This window comes from Maniola jurtina, chromosome 4 (genome assembly GCF_905333055.1).
Source record: "Maniola jurtina chromosome 4, ilManJurt1.1, whole genome shotgun sequence".
In the NCBI taxonomy this organism is placed as follows: domain Eukaryota; kingdom Metazoa; phylum Arthropoda; class Insecta; order Lepidoptera; family Nymphalidae; genus Maniola; species Maniola jurtina.
In genome coordinates, this window is record NC_060032.1 from 2371768 (window position 1) to 2393183 (window position 21416).

General features: G+C 38.1%; 1 protein-coding gene and 1 long non-coding RNA gene across 4 annotated transcripts in view; one reads left to right on the forward strand and one right to left on the reverse strand.

Moving 5' to 3' along the window:
- Positions 1-21416, forward strand: part of LOC123864360 (diacylglycerol kinase eta) — a 153325-nt gene that overhangs the window by 8180 nt on the left and 123729 nt on the right. For all 3 annotated transcript variants that reach the window (XM_045904724.1, XM_045904725.1, XM_045904726.1), the window contains exon 2: positions 7383-7493. In XM_045904724.1, coding sequence (XP_045760680.1) covers positions 7383-7493 — 111 coding nt within the window. The remainder of the gene's footprint in view (positions 1-7382; positions 7494-21416) is intronic.
- On the reverse strand, positions 292-21247 carry LOC123864411. The gene is made up of 3 exons (XR_006795770.1): positions 21237-21247; positions 11883-11889; positions 292-403 (listed from the first exon to the last, which is right to left on the reverse strand). It is a non-coding gene; the product is annotated as an uncharacterized LOC123864411 (long non-coding RNA).

The window sequence follows — 21416 nt, forward strand, 5'->3', positions numbered from 1 at the left end:
AGTGTTCCTGTAAGGATTCCGTTTTTCCTTTTGAGGTACGGAACCCTAAAACCCAGTCATGTGCGAGTCGGCTCGCACACCAAGGGTACCGTATAATTGGTTAAGAAATAACACTTTCGTTTTTCTTTAAATTTCTTGAGGGCCATTTTGAAACTTTTATTGTTTATTGTTATAGCGGCAATAGAAATACGAATTTGGTCAAAATTTTAACTCCCTACCCTATTACGGTTCGCGAGATGTTGTAGCCTGCTGACAGACGGACGGATGGACAGCGGAGGATAACACCGGCATTCATAGTCATTATAAAGGCTTCTACTTTAGAGGACGATTCAGACGTCATGTGTCACTCCCAACCTTAATGCATCGCATAAAGGTTGTATATGACACATGTCGTTTGAATCAGCTGAGGAAGCCCCTATCTCGACTATGAATTCCGGTGTTCCGGGTACCTGCTATTGGCACCTTTCGAGTACGGAACCCTAGAAACCGGATAAGTGAAGTTGAACTCGCGTACGAGGGTTCCGTATAGGGTTTGTTCCCGGGAATTCTCGTCCCGGGAATTCCCGGGAAATCGGTCGGTCTCGTACCCGGGAAATTCAGCTCGAGAAAAGTCGAGACATCGAGAAGTTTAAATAAACATTTTTACGCTTAGCTTTCTTTGTAAATGCGAGGCGGCAGCGGCATCCTTTGACAGCACGGCTCGTGTCTGTCGGTATCCTTTGTTTTTGCCTTAATCTCTTATTTAATTACATTAAAACTGCCAAAAATTGTGATACCATACCACACACATAGTGAGATTAGTGAGTGATCTTTAGTTATGATGAGAAAAATTATGATTGTTTTTAGTTAAGATGTTTGTTTTAAGCTGATTGTTAACAGAGATTTTGTTTTTTATTAAAGATTAGTGAGATTAGTTATAATAAGAAGAAGTATGATTGTTTTTATTTAGCAATTTTGTTTTGAGCTGATTTTTTATTGAGAACTTGTTTTTTTTGTTAAAAATTATGTTGATTTTTTTCATGTAAAATAAACACAGTTAAATTAAAGACTCTTTTTATTAATTAAACAAAAATTTAGACGTATTTTATTTTTTCTCGACAACCCGAGAAGACCCGAGAAATCAGGCTCGAGAAGTCTCGACACCCGAGAACTAAAAAACCTCGAGAAATCGGAAACCCTAGTTCCGTACGATGAATATGTCATATTTACTCAGCACCTTAAAGATGAACTATTTTGGCAACCTTTTTACCCAGTGGTCTCATACCTATAAGTGGGAAGTCCCGGGTTCGATTCCCGGCAAGAGCAATTTGGAAATTAGTAATTTGTAAATTGGCTCTGGTTTGGTACGATGCCGCGTACAAACCGATCAGGAGTTAATAGGTTGAATGAAACAACCGTACCCAAGTTAGCCCGCTTCTGTCTTAGACTGCAATATTATCACCAGGTGAGTTAAAGGCTAACTTGTATGAGAATTTGAAAAAAAAAAAAACAGAGGTCGCTCGCTTTCTGGACAAGAATATAGGTAAGTAGCTAGGCCTCTTTTTATCCTGGAGAACGGAAAAGTTCCCGCAAGATTTTAAGAAACCTAGATCCATGCAAACGAATTCACAGGTATTATCTAGTCTCAAATAAGTGAATCATAAGCTCCACCTAAATAATAATAAATAAATAATAAATGAAGTTTATTTGCAAAAAACTTATGTTGACATAGGTATACTTTGGACCCTAACTTTCAAAAACTGTGACATGGGAGTTAGCTAGTGCCTTCCGTGTTACATTTGCTCTAATTTAAATTAAAATAAGTTAAGATTAAGTAAAAATAAACAAATTAAGATAAGTGGAGTTCTAGTTTTTTTTTTTAGTTTTTCTCCAGCTCTTAACTTTGTGCTAAGTATTCAGAGCGTAAGTTTAAATTGCAAGTGCTCCGTCAACGTATTTATTCAGCGCTTTTAAGATGAACTAGAACATACTCGTTATAGTACAATGTACGTATACCCTCGTCACTCTGAGGCGTACGTCCGGCATGTCAGTCTTGTCTGTCCATCCGCCATTCACTGGAAGGGAAAGTATAGAATGCCTCCGTATTGAGGCTGAGCGATATAGGTGCCTACTAATAATACAGTTTGTGACGCATGAGGGAGGTGTGAACTGAACAGGGTTGCTTGAGAACAATATAGTCAAAGATAGTTTCCAGGTTTGACAATTCTCTTAATATACATCCGCACTTCCATACTAATCCATACTAAATAACATCAACATCATGACTAACCCATCGCCGCCGGCCCACTAATGAGTCCTCTCAGACGGACAGACGGACAGATGGACAGACAGCCAGACAGACAAAGAAGTTATTCTATAAAGGTTCCTTTTTTCCTTTTGAAGTACGGAACTCTAGTCTCTAAATTAGTTTGGATGGCAAGGCTATTCGTAGCTAAGCCAAATCGCAGGTAAGACGGGATTAAACAAAAGGATCGTATGCGGAAGTTTATAGCAATTAGCTAAATGCCTGCCTTACTTTCCGTGATTAACTCCTAATACCTGAGGGTAACGGCCTTCATGTGTGTTGTTTACTTAATATCTGTAGATTCAAGAATGTGGGGTTTTTAGGGTTCCGTACCCGAACGGTGTCAATGAGACCCTACTAAGCCTCCGTTGTCTGTCCATCCGTCCGTCCGTCTGTCTGTCTATCTGTCAGCGGACTGTATCTTCTGACCTGTAATAGGTCTCTACCTACGAGAGAGTTGTGTTCACAAAATGTGAATCGTATCGTGAATCGTATAGTGTCTTTATGCAGAGTATAAGGTCTCTCCGTTCCAAAGGTCGGTCACCCATCCAGTTACCTATTTCTGTCCACATTGCTTAATCGGAATTGATTTAAATAATACGACCCGCCCCAGCTTCGCGCGGGTAGCTTATTCTAGTTTTCGTAGGGACCTCTAATATTTGTCACTCAGGACTAATGGTAGTTTTATACTGGTGGAAGAATTACCAAAATTGGTTCAGTAGTTCCAGAGATTACTTTCTACAAACAGACTTACAAACTTTGCCTCTTTATAATATTAGTGTAGAAAGGGGTGGGTGATACTTTGACAGAAGACAGAAGGGAACTGGAAGAAGAAGACATGCCGAACACGTAGCGTGGAATAAGGTCTGGTAGAAGAAGTATGGATTACTTAAATGTATTGTCACGACTAGGCCACGCGCCCCCATTCAGGAGAGTAATAAAATAAGAGAATACTTATTACTATTTTATGACGAGCCCTAAAAACGTATCTCTATGCCGAATAACAAGTGGAAGTTTTCAGCAATTAGCTAAATGCCTGCCTCACTTCCTTCCGGCGATTGACTCCTAAACACCTGAGGGTAACAACCTCTATGTGTGTTGGGTGTTTGACATCAGTAGTACTATGTGGTTTTATGACTGCCTTTGCCCTTTATTATTTACTACTAGCTGATGCCCGCAGCTTCGCCCGCGTGGATTGGTCAGATCCCCTGCAGCATCAGGATTGAGGAGTTGGACTCCAAATTTTTTATGAAACAATTTCGCAAAGTTCCTCTATCGATTAAAAAAGAAATGACGCAAATCGGTTCAGAGAGATGTTCCGAGATTTCTGAACCGATCAGATCGGTCGGTAGAAAAACACAACTCCCTTTTTGAAAGTCGGTTAAAAAAGTAGCCTATGTTACTCCCTGGTCAATTCTCTACTTGTCTGTGAAAATCCCGTCAAAATCGGTCAGACAGACAGACAGACAAAAAATTTTAAAACGTGTGATTCAGTTATAGTATCGTTCAAATAACCATATGACCTTAATATGCGGTAGTTATTTCGAAATTACAGACAGACACTCCAATTTTATTTATTAGTATAGAGTATAGATGTTAATCACACACAGTGGTAGGAGCCTAGTAGGTCATCATCATCTTCATGATCAACCCTTTGCCGGTCCACTACTGAGAACGGGGATCCTTTCAGAATGAGACAGATTTAAGGCCCGGTTTCCACTTAAACCAAGAAGAGAGGAGATGTGTTCAGTCGACCAATCAGATTTTTTAAAATATGACGTAATATTTTTTTAACGTCATCAGCTGATTGGTCGACTGAACACATCTTCTCTCCGTTACACTTGGGTAGAAACCTAGAAACCGTCTGAGCCATAGTCTGCCTCGCTAGGTCGGATTGTCAGGTTTCTTCACGATGTTTTCCTTCACCGTTAAAGCAAGTTAACTATATTTAACAAAGAAGGCATGAAAATATGTAATACATGTTATGAACATTCACTGCGGCAAGGAAGGCAGCCATTTTGGTAATTGCCATAACTGCTCCCCAGGGCTCCGCCCCGCTCCCTCACATGACATGTAACAAGATGTTTAGCCTCCACCAAAAGGGGTCTTATGTTATAATATAAGAATTCTTGAACGAGTAGCTTCTGCATAAAATCGTACCTACTGTATTCTTTTAATATATAAAAGTGGAATATTAGTTACCACTCCCTCCTTGATAATTTCTCATAATTTCAGGAACCATGGACTACAAACTTGAAATTCGAAAGACAGGTTCCTTCTAGGGTTTAGGAATTAGTTAAGGGGTTTAAGAAAATCCACCCCTAAGAGGGTTAAATGTAGGTTGGAAGGTTATATGAAAATTCTTTGTTTTGGAAGTTATAGGCATAAAGATCGGCATTAAGGAAGCATTGAGGTTTATTACCTTGAAATAATAAAAACTTGGCTATTTTGGAAAGTCATTCTTCTAAGGATAGTACAACAAAGTTAGACAAGGAATAAGATCAAAAATTTAAATATTGAATTCATCAAACCAACCACAAATCCACCAATTTTTTAAATGCGTTAAGTTAAATTTTCTTGTTGACCCTGGAATACCTAAGACAGTAACAGCGTTACAAAATTCAACTGGCTTGAAATGAGCAACCGCCGAGTTTCTTGCAGGGTCTTCTCGGTGCGAAAGGTATTCTGAACCAGTGGTAGATGCATTTGACGATCCAAAAGTACTACTAAGTTTAACAGATTTTTTTTAAATATGACTTGTAACCTTAGATTAAATTGATTTCTCCGACCGTAAAGTTTTCGTCACGCTTTTTGCGTTTTTAACCGACCAAAAAAGAGGGGTGTTATAAGTTTGACGTGTGTATCTGTGTATCTGTCTGTGGCAGCGTAGGTCCTTAACTAATGAACCGATTTTTTTTTTAATTGAGTTTTAATTTAATTTTTTTATTTGAAAGGTAGTTTGATCGAAAGTGTTCTTGCTATAATCCAAGAAAATCGGTTCAGCCGTTTGAAAGTTATATCAGCTCTTTTCTAGTTACTGTAACCTTCACTTGTCGGGGGTGTTATAAATTTTTAATTTACACTGTAGCTTCTAAGGTGCTCAAACAATTTCTTGGCCAGCTCTATTTTATATAATCTGTATTTTATTAATAGATTTTTATTCAAATAAACTTTTAAAAGTGCTTTTGATTCGTCAAAATAATTTACCACTGGTTCGGAATGCCATGTATGAATGAGATCGGTGTTGCAGATTACATTCTGGCGGTATGCCAACTACGAGTGTAGGTATGTGTAATGGCCATCAGTAATACCCCACTGCCACAGTTGATAAATGTCTATATGCTACTGAAAAACGCTACGCTGAATTATAGGTACAGTAGATCCCCGGTAATCCGGCCCCTGTCTAATCCGGCACCCCCTGTAATCCAACATGTCTATTATTATTGAATTTTCTAAATTTGACATACATAGTGAAGTATGGATTGTACGTCAGAGTATGTATAATTGTATAACATATAGAATCTTATCATTGGATCTATAATATGTCGGATTACAAGATACTCTTTGTAAAAAATTCCAGACTATAGGGGGTCTTAGGCAGTACTCTATAATCCGGCAAATTCGATAGTTCAACAATGTCCCGCAAAACGTTTGTCGCATTACCGGGGGACCACTGTATATTGTAATACTTATTATATACCTACACATGGCCGTAGCCAGGAATTGGTTTCGGGGGTGTTTTATTTATGAGAAAAAAACTTTTACTCGACTCGACAGGGTGAATACCTGATTGGTTAGTGTAATTATTTTACCTTTCAATTTGACAGCAAGATATAGAAAGAACGCTATAAGAAATAGGAGCGCGAGTGCAATTTTTTTGTTCAACATAGACAAAGAAGCGAAAGATAAATCTTTTATGTTTTAAAGCACCTCACTCTATTTTTCTCATATTTTTTATCTTGAAAACACAAAGAATTCCCAGGGAATCCACAAGACGTAAATCCCACCTGACAGGCATTTGATATGAGTGATCCTTGGGTTCCATTTTTTCATTTGGATCAGTACGGAACCCTAAAAGAAAATCGGAAGCGGATGAAGTCGCGATTATAAGCTAGTAAAAATTAGATGATCTTAAGTGCCATTGGTACCTACTTTTATAATAGCGCTAATGGCTCGACTATTCAATCAGGTTTAATGTCACTTATTAGTATGAGAGCTGACGGCCATAAAACAGTAATTGTCAAGACTTTACAACCTTTACGGCTTCTTTGAGAGGATTCAGATGGCATCTAGAGATTTTATTGATGTATATAATTACGTGCAATGGCGCAGAAATAAAACCTACGTAGGTATATGAAGTATTATTAAAATTCCGCAATCAATTTTGGACTTGCCTTTACACAAGTTTAAAAAATCTATTAAAACTATGCTCCTGAGAAAAGCATAATATACTATCGAAGATTATGTAAATGATAAAAGAGCGTGGATTTGACCTGCAGCTCGCTCCAGCAATGCGCGGGACTTTAATTACTTGTATACATGGCATGGCATGGTATATCAAATCTTTGAAAAGAGCAACCGCCGAGTTTCTTGCTGGTTCTTCTCGGTAGGAAAGGCATTCCAAACCAGTGGTAGATGCTCTTGACGATTCCAAAGTACTTGTAAAAGTCTAATTGAATAAAAACATTTTGAATTTGAATTTGAATTTTATGTTTTGAAACATATTAAAAATTATTATTACTATATAATCGGATACAAATACATATTTTGAAATCTCAAATTAATTGAGTTTGGATACGAGAAAATGAAAAAATAACATTTCTATTTACTTTACCGATAAAGCGTCCACATGTTGAAATGAAAATCACAAGGAGCAGGTCCTTGGAATTGAAATTATTGGAAATATGTACTATGGCCTCCCAACTGCAACTTCAGCTTACTGTACTTAACTGTACTGTACTTAACTGTAGCTTCAGCAAAGTCATAAGGTTTGAAAGTTCTAAATTAAATTAGGTGTGTCTGTCCTTTTCTTATTCCATCAGTTGGAAAAAGATGTAAATACTCCTCAGAATCAGTACCACTGTTTGTTTGTCCGTAGCCGGTGGTCAAAGAGGGTTACCTGATGAAGCAGACGCGCAGCTTCCTACGATGGCAGCGGCGCTACTTCAAGCTGCGCGGGCGCACGCTCTACTACGCCAAAGAGAAGGACGTGAGTGACTATGGGATTGTATTAATTCATCTTAAGTCATCTTTTTGATAACTACCTAAACTCAGCTTTATGTGTTTTGACGTAAAGTTGAGAATGGTCTACTGAAAACAAAACATGAAGAACGTGCGCCGTGTTAGGGTGCAGTTGGGCTTGCCACGCACCACCGGCTTTATGCAAAAGTAAATAAAGTATAATTTGAGTTATTATAAAGAAAGGCGACTGGAGAATTCCCAAAAATCCTAAAAAATACTTCTTAACTTTTAACAGAAAGACCAATTATAAAAATTTTCAAGGTTATGGCTTGAAAAACGGTGGACTATCATATAAACTTTCACCCCCTATTAAACTCCCTTTGCGGTAAAATTTCCAACAATCGTTAAATACCGTATATCTTCATTTTCAAACGACACGACCTAAATGCCAAATTTTTATGGATGTAACTTGAAAAATTACGGATTTTCATACAGACTTTCATCCCCTATTCATCCCCATTAGGAGTGGAATTTACGAAAATCTTTCTACATTATTGTAACCCCAGCTATTTAATATACCTAGATGGATCACACACTTAGTCAGTCAGTCAGGAAAAGTCTTTTAGGATTCCGTACTTCAAAAGGAAAAACGGGACTTTTATAGGATCATTTTGTTGTTAGTCTGTATGCGTGTCTGTCAAGACAAACCCATAGTTTATAGGTTAACCTATACCTCCCGTTAACCTAGAATCATGAAAGGCAGATAAGTAGCACAAGTAGTTAAGGGAAAAAAATCGAAAACCGAGAATTTGTGGTTACATCATTAAAAAAATTAAAGTGTTCACGAACATAACTAGTTTACTAAATCACATATAGACGGCGCTATCCGTCATTAACTTGCAGTGTTGCACATAAAAAGGTTATAATATCTTGTATGATAGTTCGAAAACCTTTGTGTGCAAGTACAACTCGCGCTTGGCCGGTTTTTAGGGTTCCGTACCTCGAAAGGAAAAACTGAATCCTTATAGGATCACTTTGTTGTCTGTCTGTATGTCTGTCCGTCCGTCCGTCCATACCAAGTGGGGTATCATATGAAAGGGCTTTACATGTACATCCTAAAACAAATTTTTATTTATTTTTATGTATAACAGTTTTTGAGTTATCGTGCAAAATGTTGGAAAAAATACCCGAGTACGGAACCCTCAGTGCGCGAGTCTGACTCGCACTTGGCCGGTTTTTTATTAAGTATGGAATAGATGCCTATAGGGATACGATAAAAATACACGATCTGTACTAAAAGGGCCATTATAGGGAGGGTGAAAGTGGACCATGTTTCAGTAAATGACCGCATTAAGTATGATTTATTGGAAAAAAGCACGAATTCGTAACTTATATAAATGTAAGTATAATATAACGGATCGAGCAGCATTTCAAAGATCTTCTGAGAGGCTTGCGATCATTCATAAACGTCATAGTTAAAGTGCTTTTAGATATCTATAATGATATCAACATACCTATAATAAAGCTCCTAACAATTGCCATTTGTATAGGAAGGTGTCGTCAATTTTGCATATCAAAGAATCCAATACACCTCTCAGGAGTTCGTGTTAAAGATTCCAAAAGTGGCTGCAGTCTTAGTACAATTTAGCACTTCTCGACAACGTTGATAGATTTCGGATATCGAAACACTAAGTATCAATTTAAAGTAAAATAGCTAAAAAGAGAATGTTTAGTTAACCCCCAACCCAAAAAGAGAGGTGTTATAAGTTTGACGTGTGTATCTGAGTACCTGTCTGTGGCATCGCAGCTCCTAAACTAATGAACTGATTTTAATTTAGTTTTTCTTTTGTTTGAAAAGTGGCTTGATCGAGAGTTTTCTTAGCTATAATCCAAGAAAATCGGTTCAGCCGTTTGAAAGTTATTAGCTCTTTTCTAGTTACTGTAACCTTCACTTGTCGGGGGTGTTATAAATTTTTAATTTACACTTGTTAATCGTTTATCTGTTAGGTACCACCGATTCAACTGCCGACCGAGGTTTTTACAATGTTTCAGAGCGGTTGCGATCGACATGTAGACTAATTCCAACTTTTTTTTTTAATTCTTTATAGGTAAGCGTTTGACCACAATCACACCTGATGGAAAGTGATGATGGAACGCGTTTATCTAGAAGGTGCCTACTTTAAAACATAATAATTAACTAGTTTGTGTACATGCATTGTGTTTGTCCATGGAGTTAGGAATCAGCTTAGCTTTAGGTCTATATAACTCAAAGATTATATACGTTCGATACTTGAAATAAAATATCAATGTTATTGAACAAACTTGTGCTAACCCAAGCTCTAGGAAAACGTAAGCGAAAAGCATTTCTCAGAATGCAAGAGCTTTCTAAGTGCTATTTTCTATTCTAACAGTTTACACTGATGCACGAAAGGTTAAAATCTTAGACATTTAAGAGGGCTCACTCCGTCACTCGTTTCATACAATCGTAGTTCCAATTTCATTTGAATATTAAACAACCAAAGTCCATGAAATTTTGCAGATATATTCTAGAAACTAATATCTATGTCTGTGGTTTTCCAGATTTCTGTTAAAATATTCGGTTTCAAAGTTACGCGGTCTTAAAAATTTTCATACAAATCTTTGAGCCCCTGTAATTTTAAAACTACATATTTTTAGAAAAATATAAAACACCACAGACACAGATATTAGTTTTTAGAATATGTCTGCAAAATTTCATGGACTTTGGTTGCTTAATATTCAAATGAAATTGGAACTACGATTGTATGAAACGAGTGACGGAGAGAGCCCTGTTAAGACTGTCGAAAAGATTCTAGAAAGTACATTTAAAATCTAAGGTTAAAATGGGGCGATTCCACATTACAAAAGATGTTAAAGACCATAAAGACATAAAAGAAGTTACATTTAAAATGTTAAGTTATAAGTGTAAATTAAAAATTTATAACACCCCCGACAAGTGATGGTTACAGTAACTAGAAAAGAGCTGATAACTTTCAAACGGCTGAACCGATTTTCTTGGATTATAGCTAAGAACACTCTCGATCAAGCCACCTTTCAAACGAAAAAAAAACTAAATTAAAATTGGTTCATTAGTTTAGGAGCTACGATGCCACAGACAGATACACAGATACACACGTCAAACTTATAACACCCCTCTTTTTGGGTCGGGGGTTAAAAATATGCGTTGATCAGTCTCTTTCTTCTTTTACACAGATGAATACACAACTGTTTTAGTTTACTTTGTAGTACTACTAACCAAATAGTGAGCGCAACAGTTATATTCCAGAAAATATGAATGATAAATAAAATAAATAAAAATCTTCGATATCTCTCGGATGACGCTAGAGATCCGACACACTGGGAATTTATTGTTTCGCAACTTATTTTATTTATACAGTTATCTACCTACCTATTTACACACCCAAGACCAAAAAAATACTATAACTATGTAGTTAAAATTAGACTCTAACATAGAACAAGTGTAAATTAAAAATTTATAACACCCCCGACAAGTGATGGTTACAGTAACTAGAAAAGAGCTGATAACTTTCAAACGGCTGAACCGATTTTCTTGGATTATAGCTAAGAACACTCTCGATCAAGCCACCTTTCAAAAATAATTCTGTTGGAAAAAAATCAAAATGTACCTAAATAAACACTCAAAATGACAGGGATCTTCTTTTCACAGATTCTCTCTTTTCTATTTTTATGCTTATCAATTCAGATATAATATTGATATATTAAGATACGAGTATAATTAGTTACTCTCATTAATAATGACTGCATTTGATTGTTATTGTATCAAGCAAAATCTTTCAAACGATAGAGAAAGAAAGTTTTTATTATTAAGATAGCTACGTAGACTAAGATAGTCAAGTTCCTTAATCCCTGATAGCACACGATATAAGACGTTGGTAAAAGCGAATGAATTAATATATTAATAACTAAATAAATCCTCATGTCGTACAACCAATAGAAGCAAAGCTTTGTGTCTAATACTATTATTGCATTTTCTCTCTCTTGTAGTTAACTTTTTCTACATCGCCACTTTCGTGATGTTTCACTTTTTGAGTGAACTTAAAAAACATTCAAATGAAACACTCAAAATGTGAAATAGGGCTTGCAATAAGGCTTTCTCAGATCGTCGTAGATTTTCATTTGATTAAAACTGGAATGTGATACGACTTTTTGTCGCACGGCATGTCCGTAGTGTGTGCGTCGCTATGTTAACCAGGGCGGCTACACCTGGGCGGGCCGAGACGGCTGGGCGCCGACGCTCGCTAACGCCACTCTACGCTTTTCAGTCGCGCTTCAGGCGCGGAACGATAAGGTTCCTTCACGCCGCCCTGAAAAACACCCCGCGCGAACATTTCACAACAAAATCATTAATGAAAACCACCCCCTAACTGTACTATACGCAATAATACATGCCTTACAACCTCTGTACTCTTATATTCTTCGCTAGTGAACCTTAAATGTTAGTATTCGTTGTTATATCGTGCACGTTTGGCTGTTTGACCTGGTTTTAAATCCAAGACTTGCACAACTGGCTGCCCGTGTCCGAAGCTGTGGCTACATAAGTTTGATATTGTAAGTATTATTTAAATATTATATTGCATTATATATAAGTATCTAAATTTCGGAACTGAAGGATAAATTAACCGTAGCCTAGCGTTCAAAGGAACTAACTACAGGACCGATATCCAAAGTTCTGCCCGCCAGTTTTGGAATTTTTAACCCCCGACCCAAAAAGAGGGGTGTTATAAGTTTGACGTGTGTATCTGTCTGTGGCATCGTAGCTAGTAAAGTAATGAACCGATTTTAATTTAGTTTTTTTTGTTTGAAAGGTGGCTTGATCAAGAGTGTTCTTAGCTATAATCCAACAAAATCAGTTTAGCCGTTTGAAAGTTATCAGCTCTTTTCTAGTTACTGTAACCTTACTTGTCGGGGGTGTTATAAATTTTTAATTTACACTTGTTGTTATGTATTTACAAAATATTTTGAAGTTTCCTTAAAACGTAGCTAAAACACTATATTATAATAAAAATTATAAATATATTGCGTCAATAAATTAAGCGGTTTGTAAGTAAACACTACTTACAAACCGCTAAGAGAGTTCGTGTGTTATTATTTCGTGTAAGATTTTTATAAATTACAGCGAATAGCGGTTTCCAGGTCGACGCAAAGGAAATGTCGTCATATTTTTTTTTGATATATCTGAATATTTTTGTGAGAAATGATTTAGTGGTAAGAGTTTCAAATGTAGCTTTCTATTTTAATTTTGAATACGGTTTTCAGTTACTCTATCACACTGAATTAATTTCCAAATAAGTAATTTACTGAACTACATTTTCCAACTACAGTTAAAAAATGTAAATGTTCCAGTAGAAACTACAACTTCGACGAGTTAAACGAAGCTTTATGTACTTTTATGTTGTGTTTTTTTTAAAACATTACAAGCAACTTTGGAGTGCGCAAACTTTTTAAAAACTTAGGAATTTTAAAAAGCTCTTACTAAATTAGGTTTATAAGAAAAACATACCTTTATTAACATTCTTTAGTTACTAAACTAATACTGACTTAACTAATATTTTAAATATGTTTGTTTATCTGTCTGTTTGTTTATCTATATGACGGCTTGCTTTTCACATAAATCAGTTAAACGGGTGGGTACCCGTTTAACTGATTTGAACGAAAATAGTACAGAAATAGAACATCCCAGGGTCTTAAGGACATAGAATTTTCTAACAGTTCCCATGAGATTTTCAAAGAATCTAAATCCATCTGAATGAATTTCCGGGCATCATCTAAGTAATTGTTACAGAGATAGACGGACTTAGACTTTTTTTATCCTAGTACTTAGGTAAATTAAGAAGTTCTCACGGGGTTTTTTTAAAAACCTAATGCCACACGAACGAAGTCGCAGGCATCATCAAGTTTTTTCATATTTTTCTTTGAATTCCTATATATCTCTACTTCAAATAAAATAGCAAGTACTTAATAATCACGCCAATATAATCCCCGTTATCATGTTTATCTTACCAGAATAGTTGTAAACAAATGTTCAAGAAGCTTTATTACCCGTCAAGTATTATTTTGTGAGGAGTCTGACAGAATAATGAACGATGCCATGCCACAGGCCATGCCACGGGCCAAAGGACTTACTAAAAGCAAATCCAGTCATAATAATACGTCTTTGTTAATCCATCTAAGAGCTAGTGGGAGAATGTAAGGATGAGCTTGATAAAAGAAGTTTGTAATTTATTTTTAGAATAGAATGAAACAAGTGTAAATTAAAAATTTATAACACCCCGACGATCCAAAGTATTTGAGTTTTCCAAAACATCATTTTCAAATAAATAATTATGTATTTAGGCAACGTCCATCTTGACAGCTTGACATTTTGTCTATTGACATAATATTATGAACCTAACGGTTATCTAACCATCTTTTCTACAAGAAAACTAGAAAAGAGCTGATAACTCTTAAACGGTTGAACCAATTTTTTTAGATTATAGCTAAGAACACTCTCGATCAAGCCACCTTTCAAACAAAAAAAACTAAATTAAAATCGGTTCATTCGTTTAGGCGCTACGATGCCACAGACAGATACACAGATACATAGATACAGATACACAGATACACAGACACACAGATACACAGATACACACGTCAAACTTATAACACCCCTCTTTTTGGGTCGGGGGTTAACAATATAAAATCTATTCTATTCTAATTTATTTTTGACCGGTGATAGCCTATTTTTTTTTAAAAAGAATATTAGCCATTTAAATCATGACTAACATTCCCCTTTCCCCTCCAACTAAGCGTAAAGCTTGTGCTAGGAGTGGGTACGACAATAATGCAACGGGTGGGGTTTGAACCGCCGACCTTTCGGAATTCAGTCCACTTCTATAACTGTTGAGCTATTGAGGATTCTTATTTGGCAGGTTTTTATTTGGGGGATCGGGGCTCAATTCTGGGCACGGACCCCTCTAATTTTCGGAGCTATGTGCGTTTTAAATATCACTATCGCTGAAAGAAAACATCGAGAGGAAACCTGCATGTCTGGGAGTTGTCCATAATGTATTTAAAGGTGTGTGACGTCTGCTAATCTAAACTCGGTCACGAAACCCTTCTCATTCTGATAGAAAACCCATGCTCAGTAGTGAGCCGGCAATGAGCTGATGATGAATTTGAAATTACTAAAAACCCATTTTTTACCAACCTTTATAGAGTATCGCCTCAACCTTCCAAAATTTCCCACCAGTTACTTGCCTAAGTAGGTATAAAAGCGATGTGGCCATATTTTTTTTGGCGAAAGGTCCTCGGGAGCTTAGGATAAGTCTGTGTTTGCCAAACACTCGTGCCACTTCGATTTGGTATTATGGGGCAATTTTGGGAAAACATTGTTTCCAAAACAATGTAGGAAATCAGGTCAAACTTCTCATGAGACTGTTATTGTTATCGGCATAAAGTTTGATCAGTAAGTTATTAAAGTGGTAGTGGGCTTTGCTTGCTGTAGAGGTGATGGCCGCTGGAGCCGTAAAGTTTTCGAGTGGATATAGCGATAAGCGTAGTAGCAAGGTCTTCTCTGTTTGACCTAGGTCAAGACGGGACCCAAGGCATGGCCCCTGTCCCGGTGTGGCGCAGGGAAAAACGCTTCCCCGGTAACGTTCTTTAAGCATTGTCAGCTACGGCTTTCTTGGCTTATGGCCTCGAGGCCTTGAGTTTTCGGGTCCAGGGCCCCCGTGCTGTGGGTGATGGGTTCGCCGCCGTGCACGGGGGTAGAAAGAAAGAAGGAAAAACTTTTATTTTGAAAGCTGTGCCATACATTAGCAGTTATACCTACTCTTGAGCATTAATGTTTAAAGACTTCAAGCAGAAGAAGCGCCGGGTACTGCCAAATTCGGTAATGATTGCTTCGCGTCGTCCTCATGATCGTCAAATTTACCAGCATTTGCGGCAGCCAGCATTCGCTGGTGCGGGTATGCGCCGGCGCTCACGTGGTAGTGAACGCCTGGTGGTATGTACGATTGTAGTGGTATAGTGCGTTTCATCGGATAGTACCTATGGCGTTATGTTGGCTCCCCTGTCTGTTGGGTGGTCATTGGCACCATATTGGCATGAGAAGACGCAGATTTTGTTTATTTTCATTTAATTTTCATTTCATTCATTCAGGAAAATCAAATGAAAATAAACAAAATCTGCGTCTTCTTATGCAAATATGGTGCCAATGACTTGGACAGACAGGGGAGCCAACATAACGCCATAGGTACTATACGATGAAACGCACTATACCATAACACGGAGGTACCTAAGCATAGTGTAGGGTGAGTTATAGTAAGATGGCCCGACGATAAAAGGCGGCAGGAAGTGGCTGGATGAAGAAGGGTGTGGTGGCGAGCCTATGTTCAGTAGTGAACGTTCGCAGGCTAAAATGATTCTAGAAAAAATGAAAGTAAGTCAGTGAGATGCAACTTTGTACGGTTTCAACTGTAAACCGTATAATGATGATGATGATAAATTCTGAAAAGAACTTATATCAAGTTGCTTGCATCCACGTTTTTAGCCTTTTTTTTTTTTTTTTTATCGCTGGGAAATGCTTTTACGCATCCCTCCCGGAAGCAGAGCTGATCACGCTGCTTCCGGGGGGGTATGTGGGACTCGCTGGCAACCAGAATACCCACTAAAACCCAGCGGGGCCGTCTGCGTCATGACGAGACGACACAGGAACGCAGTTTGCATACCACTGTGCCGTCTCAACGATACCGCCACATTACTGGACATCCCCATGGGATGCCGACGCCTTGTGCTTGTTTATGTCCTCATTTAGGGCACGAGGTAGCGCGCATATTGGCGCCTCCTTTGCCCCTGGCGTTTACGGCGTATGGGATGAGCGTTGGGATCCAGCTCTCTTTCCCTTTCAGCCGCCTCCTTCAATGCAATCACCTCCTCACAGAAGGACACCATTGCCGTCCAACAAGTCTCATTGGCGATCATCGCGTTTATCACGCTTGGGAGCGATAGATCGCTGCCCAAGATGAACGACAATGGATGCCTCTGCGGCGCCCAGGCTGTGCATTCCGCCAGTGTGTGCTGTGCCGTATCGGAGGGTGCACCGCATTCGTGGCAGGCCGGGGTCACTTCCCGCCTTGCAATCTGGTGCAGGTACTTACCGAAACACCCATGTCCTGTAAGCACCTGCACCAACCGATAGGTTAAGGTCCCGTGACGTCTTTTCAGCCAGTGCTCCAGGTGGGGCTGTATTGCCACGACAGTCAGGGTGCCCGCAATAGGGTTTTGCAAATCCTCCTTCCATCTGCTGATCAGGGCCGTTTGTGCAATGGCTCTGATCCTTTGAACTTCGTCCGGACTTGGCCTCTCACCCTGAGCCCTCAGATCCGCTCGGTACCGGTACACCTCCGCATGCACCTCGGCCTGGAGTTCCCACGGTGGGTCACCCGAAAGCAGCGTAGCAGCGGTCCATGACACTGTGCGGTACCCCCGGATATTTCGCACAGCTATTATTCTTTGCGGTCTCCGCAAAAGCATTTTGTTTTGCGGAGACAGAGCTTGCACCCACACAGGTGCCCCGTACAGTGCCATACTCCTCACAATTCCCGCGTACAGCCGTCTGCAAGTCGACTCAGGCCCTCCAATATTTGGCAGTACCCTATATTGGTCGTGTGTAAAAAAACAAAGTTTTGCTACAACAAGTGTAAATTAAAAATTTATAACACCAACGACAAGTGACGGTTACAGTAAGAACTAGAAAAGAGCTGATAACTTTCAAACGGCTGAACCGATTTTCTTGGATTATAGCTAAGAACACTCTCGATCAAGCCACTTTTCAAACAAAAAAATCTAAATTAAAATCGATTCATTAGTTTAGGAGCTACCATGCCACAGACAGATAGATACACAGATACACACGTCAAACTTATAACACCCCTCTTTTTGGGTCGGGAGTTAAAAATTGCCTGCAATCGGGTTGTCACAGCCACAAATTACTAGAAAGGTGAATTACTAGAATGCTCGCGACCACCGGGTCGCGATGTGGTTTACATTTATCTACTAACATACAACTTTGGTCAACATTTTTGCTGAAATAAAAAGAGAAAATAGTACATAGTCGATGGTGCATTTATTTAATCGATATCGTTTAAAAAAGTTAATTATTAAGATAATTTAAAACTCGTTGTAAGATGTGCGTGCGTAATAAAAATTAATCTTTCGGCTGTCGGCGGTACTTATATAATACCCCTAGACATACTACTACTAAACTTAAATAAAACTAATTTATAGCCGCGACATCGACTGTACACTTTCATATTTTATCCCCTTGGTGGTCGAAATTTCAAAAATCCTTTCTTAGCGGTTGTCTACATCGTAATAGCCAAATCTGCATGCCAAAGAGCCCGATACGTCCAGTAGTTTGTGTTGTACGTTGATTTTTTTTTATTCACTATAGGTAAGCGCTTGACCACAATCACACCTGATGGAAAGTGATGATGTGGTCTAAGATGGGACGCGTTTACCTAGAAGGTGCCTATTCACTCTTGTTAGATAGATAGATTAGTTAGTCTGTCAGTCAGTTAGTCAGCTTTTCCTTTTATATTTAGATAACATAAATACATTTTTTTGGTAAAAATAGAAGCGGGTATTTATTAATTTGCTCTTGAAAACAAAACTCTGAAGTCGGGTCCCATTACGCATTGTAGTTAGTTGATGACAGGGCAAAGTTAGTTCCGAGTTCGCTTTGTGAGTTTCCCTGAAGGGAAGAGCGCCTCTACATTAGCGAATACGATGGTGGCTTAACCAGTGATGTTGTCATCATCATCGTCAGCCTGTGGATGTCCACAGTTGGACATATGCCTTCCCTTAAGAGCGCCACTACACCCGGTCCTCAGCGTTCCTCATCCAGCCACTTCCCGCCAGCCACTTTATATCGTCGGTCCATCGTGCTGGAGGGCGTCCCACTCTACGCTTGCTTAAACGCGGTCTCCACTCAAGAAATTTCCCACTTCAACGGCCATCGCCTCTACGACAGGCATGGCCTGCCCACTGCCACTTCAGCTTGATAGTTTGGGCTATATCCTTGGTTCTCCTGGGGATCTCATTTCGGATCTTATCCCTCAGGGAAACTCCTAACACATCTCCTTAGTGATGTTATAAGTGTATATAAATATATAAAAGGAAAAGACTGACTGAGTGACTGATCTATCAAAGCACAGCTCAAACTACTGCACTGATCGGGCTATTTGGCATGGAGATAGCTATTATGACTTAGACACCACTTCTAGAAGTACTTTGGTATCGGTTTAGAAGGCATTGAGTGCAATTGAGTTTCTTGCTGGTTCTAGTTAGTGCGGGAATTTCACTCTGGCATTACGAACCAATTGTTAAATTCAACTGACAATTCGAAAGCACATAGCAAAAGTTTACTTGAGTAAAAAACTTTTCTATTCTATTAACTTCTATTCAACGATTATTGAATCGGTTAATGTAAAAGTGGTCTAAGCCAAACTCAAAGTAAACAAAGCTGGGAACGGATTTGGGAAGACATCCATCCGTTACATCATTATCTCTTAACTTAGGTCTAGTTACTGTTTCTTGTTTGACTTTTGGCGAATTGTTTTGACTTACTTTTGATACGTAATGAATGAATGATTTATTGAATTATTCTACGTTTTTCCTACTTCTTGAGTAGTTGAAAGTTATATATATTAATTTTAACTAGAGGATACCCGCGACTTTGTCCGCGTGGATTTAGGTTTTTAAAGATCCTGTGGGAACTGTTTGATTTCCCGGGATAAAATGCCTATGTCAATTACAGGGACGCAAGCTACCTCGGTACCAAATTTCATACAAATCGGTTAAGCGGATGGGTTTTTAGGAATCCCGTGGGAACTCTTTGATTTTCCGGGATAAAAAGTAGCCTATGTCCGACGTCCGTCCTCGGGATATAAGCTAACCCTGTACCAAATTTCGTCAGAATCGATTAAACTGTTGGGCCGTGAAAAGGTAGCAGACAGACAGACAGACAGCCAGATACACTGTCGCATTTTATACTCGTAATATTATTGTATGGATTATTGTTGTACCTATGCCATTTTTCTAGTGAACGTTTTTAAAGTTTTAAAATGCATATACCCAAGTAGCACATTAGCGATGAATTACGTTATTAGCAAGCTACATTACAGGCTATTGCTTTTATGCAGATGTACTAAAGGATAGAATGAGTCTTTAGGCTGTACTAAGGAAAGATTATACACTATTGAACAGCATAGCTGACTAATGACTTTATAATGGCGAAAAATTATACTAAAGTCATTTAAGTAGAATTTTAAAATGATCTTGTCCAGCTATTGGCTGCATATGATACTACTAGCTGATCTAGAAGGCCAAAGCTTGTTAACGACTGGTTAATACGACAAATTCACCACTCTTGTAATGCGGCGGGCTGCATTGAAGCATCCACTGGTTTTAAATTGGTGTACACTAATTCAATTATAATTCTACTTCAACGAGCTTGTTAATGGCTGATTAAAAGTGCATATGTAATCTCTAAAAATGCCGTGAGTTGTAAATTGGAGTAGCTGTACTCCTTTCTAATTACAATGCATAGAGTATAGCTGGCAGCCAACATAATGCTATAAGCTAGTAAATAGACTTTGGTAACACCACTGCACATTAAAAAACTTTTTAAAAGCATTTATGGAGAATTTGTGCTGGTTAACAAATGGACACCATTTTAGCAGTGCAAAAACGATTTGTTAATAAAAAATATCCAAACACATAGATATATCAAAATGATTTATCTCATATATTTCGGGGTTCTTGATAGCTTTTAATTCAAACTATATATTTTCCACTTATTTCCTAATAGAATACAATGAGTTAGAAAGCTAATCGTTTGAGTGATAAATTTATTTAGTATTTGTATACAATTTATCTTGAGAAATATTTTCGTTAACGCGATATTATTTAGATGGCGCATGAAATATTTGATGTAATTATCTATACACATTTACAGTAAAATGGTACTCGCAACTCAATTTACTTACAATGACACTCAAAACCTAACTGTGAAAAAATATTATGATCTTATAAATAAGTAATGTCCGCCATGCATACTCTAAACAAAAAAGAAATGTAGCTGTCACATATTACACAATTTATAAATAAAAAACTATTTTTTTTTTTTTTTGGTTATTTACATCTTAATAAAAGCTATTACGAAGCGTCAAAACATCTAAAAGCTGTTGAAGAGAATTAAAGTAGCTGAATCTTATGCTGCAATCTGTTGTATACCTGTATAAGCTATTGTACAGGCCCTGTTCAGCTATTTCAATGATTATGCTGCCGTTAACCAGCCACTGTAATGCTCGGAGCTGGTTAATTTGGGGCCCAAATTAGCATTATAAGGTCTGGGTAGCTAGCTACACAGGCCTTATGCAGGAAACTAAAACAGCCTTAAGTAGTCACAAATTCTATAATCAAGTCACTGTGCGGCTGTCATGTGCTACTTGGGTACCTACCTACTGTTACTTTGCATTCATAGTACATTAATTTTCCATTTTAAAATGTAAGTTTGAAAGTGCAGCAAAATAAAATTTCAGTGCATGATTTTCATTCCAGGAAATATCTTAGTTCTACGTAGGTAACACATTTGCAAACAAAATCTACGTAGACTAAGTTGCTAGCGGAATTTTTACACAATATCATGAAAACATCGTCAAAGAGCCACATCGTATTTTTAGGGTTCCGTACCTGAAGAGTGTCAACGGGATCCTTATTGGTAAACCTTCGCTGTATATCCGTCTGTCTGTCAGCGGGCTGTATCTCGTGAACCGTAATTGGTACAGAGTTGAAATTTTCACAAAATGTGTACTTTTATTGCCGCTACAAATAAAAAAATCAAGATGGC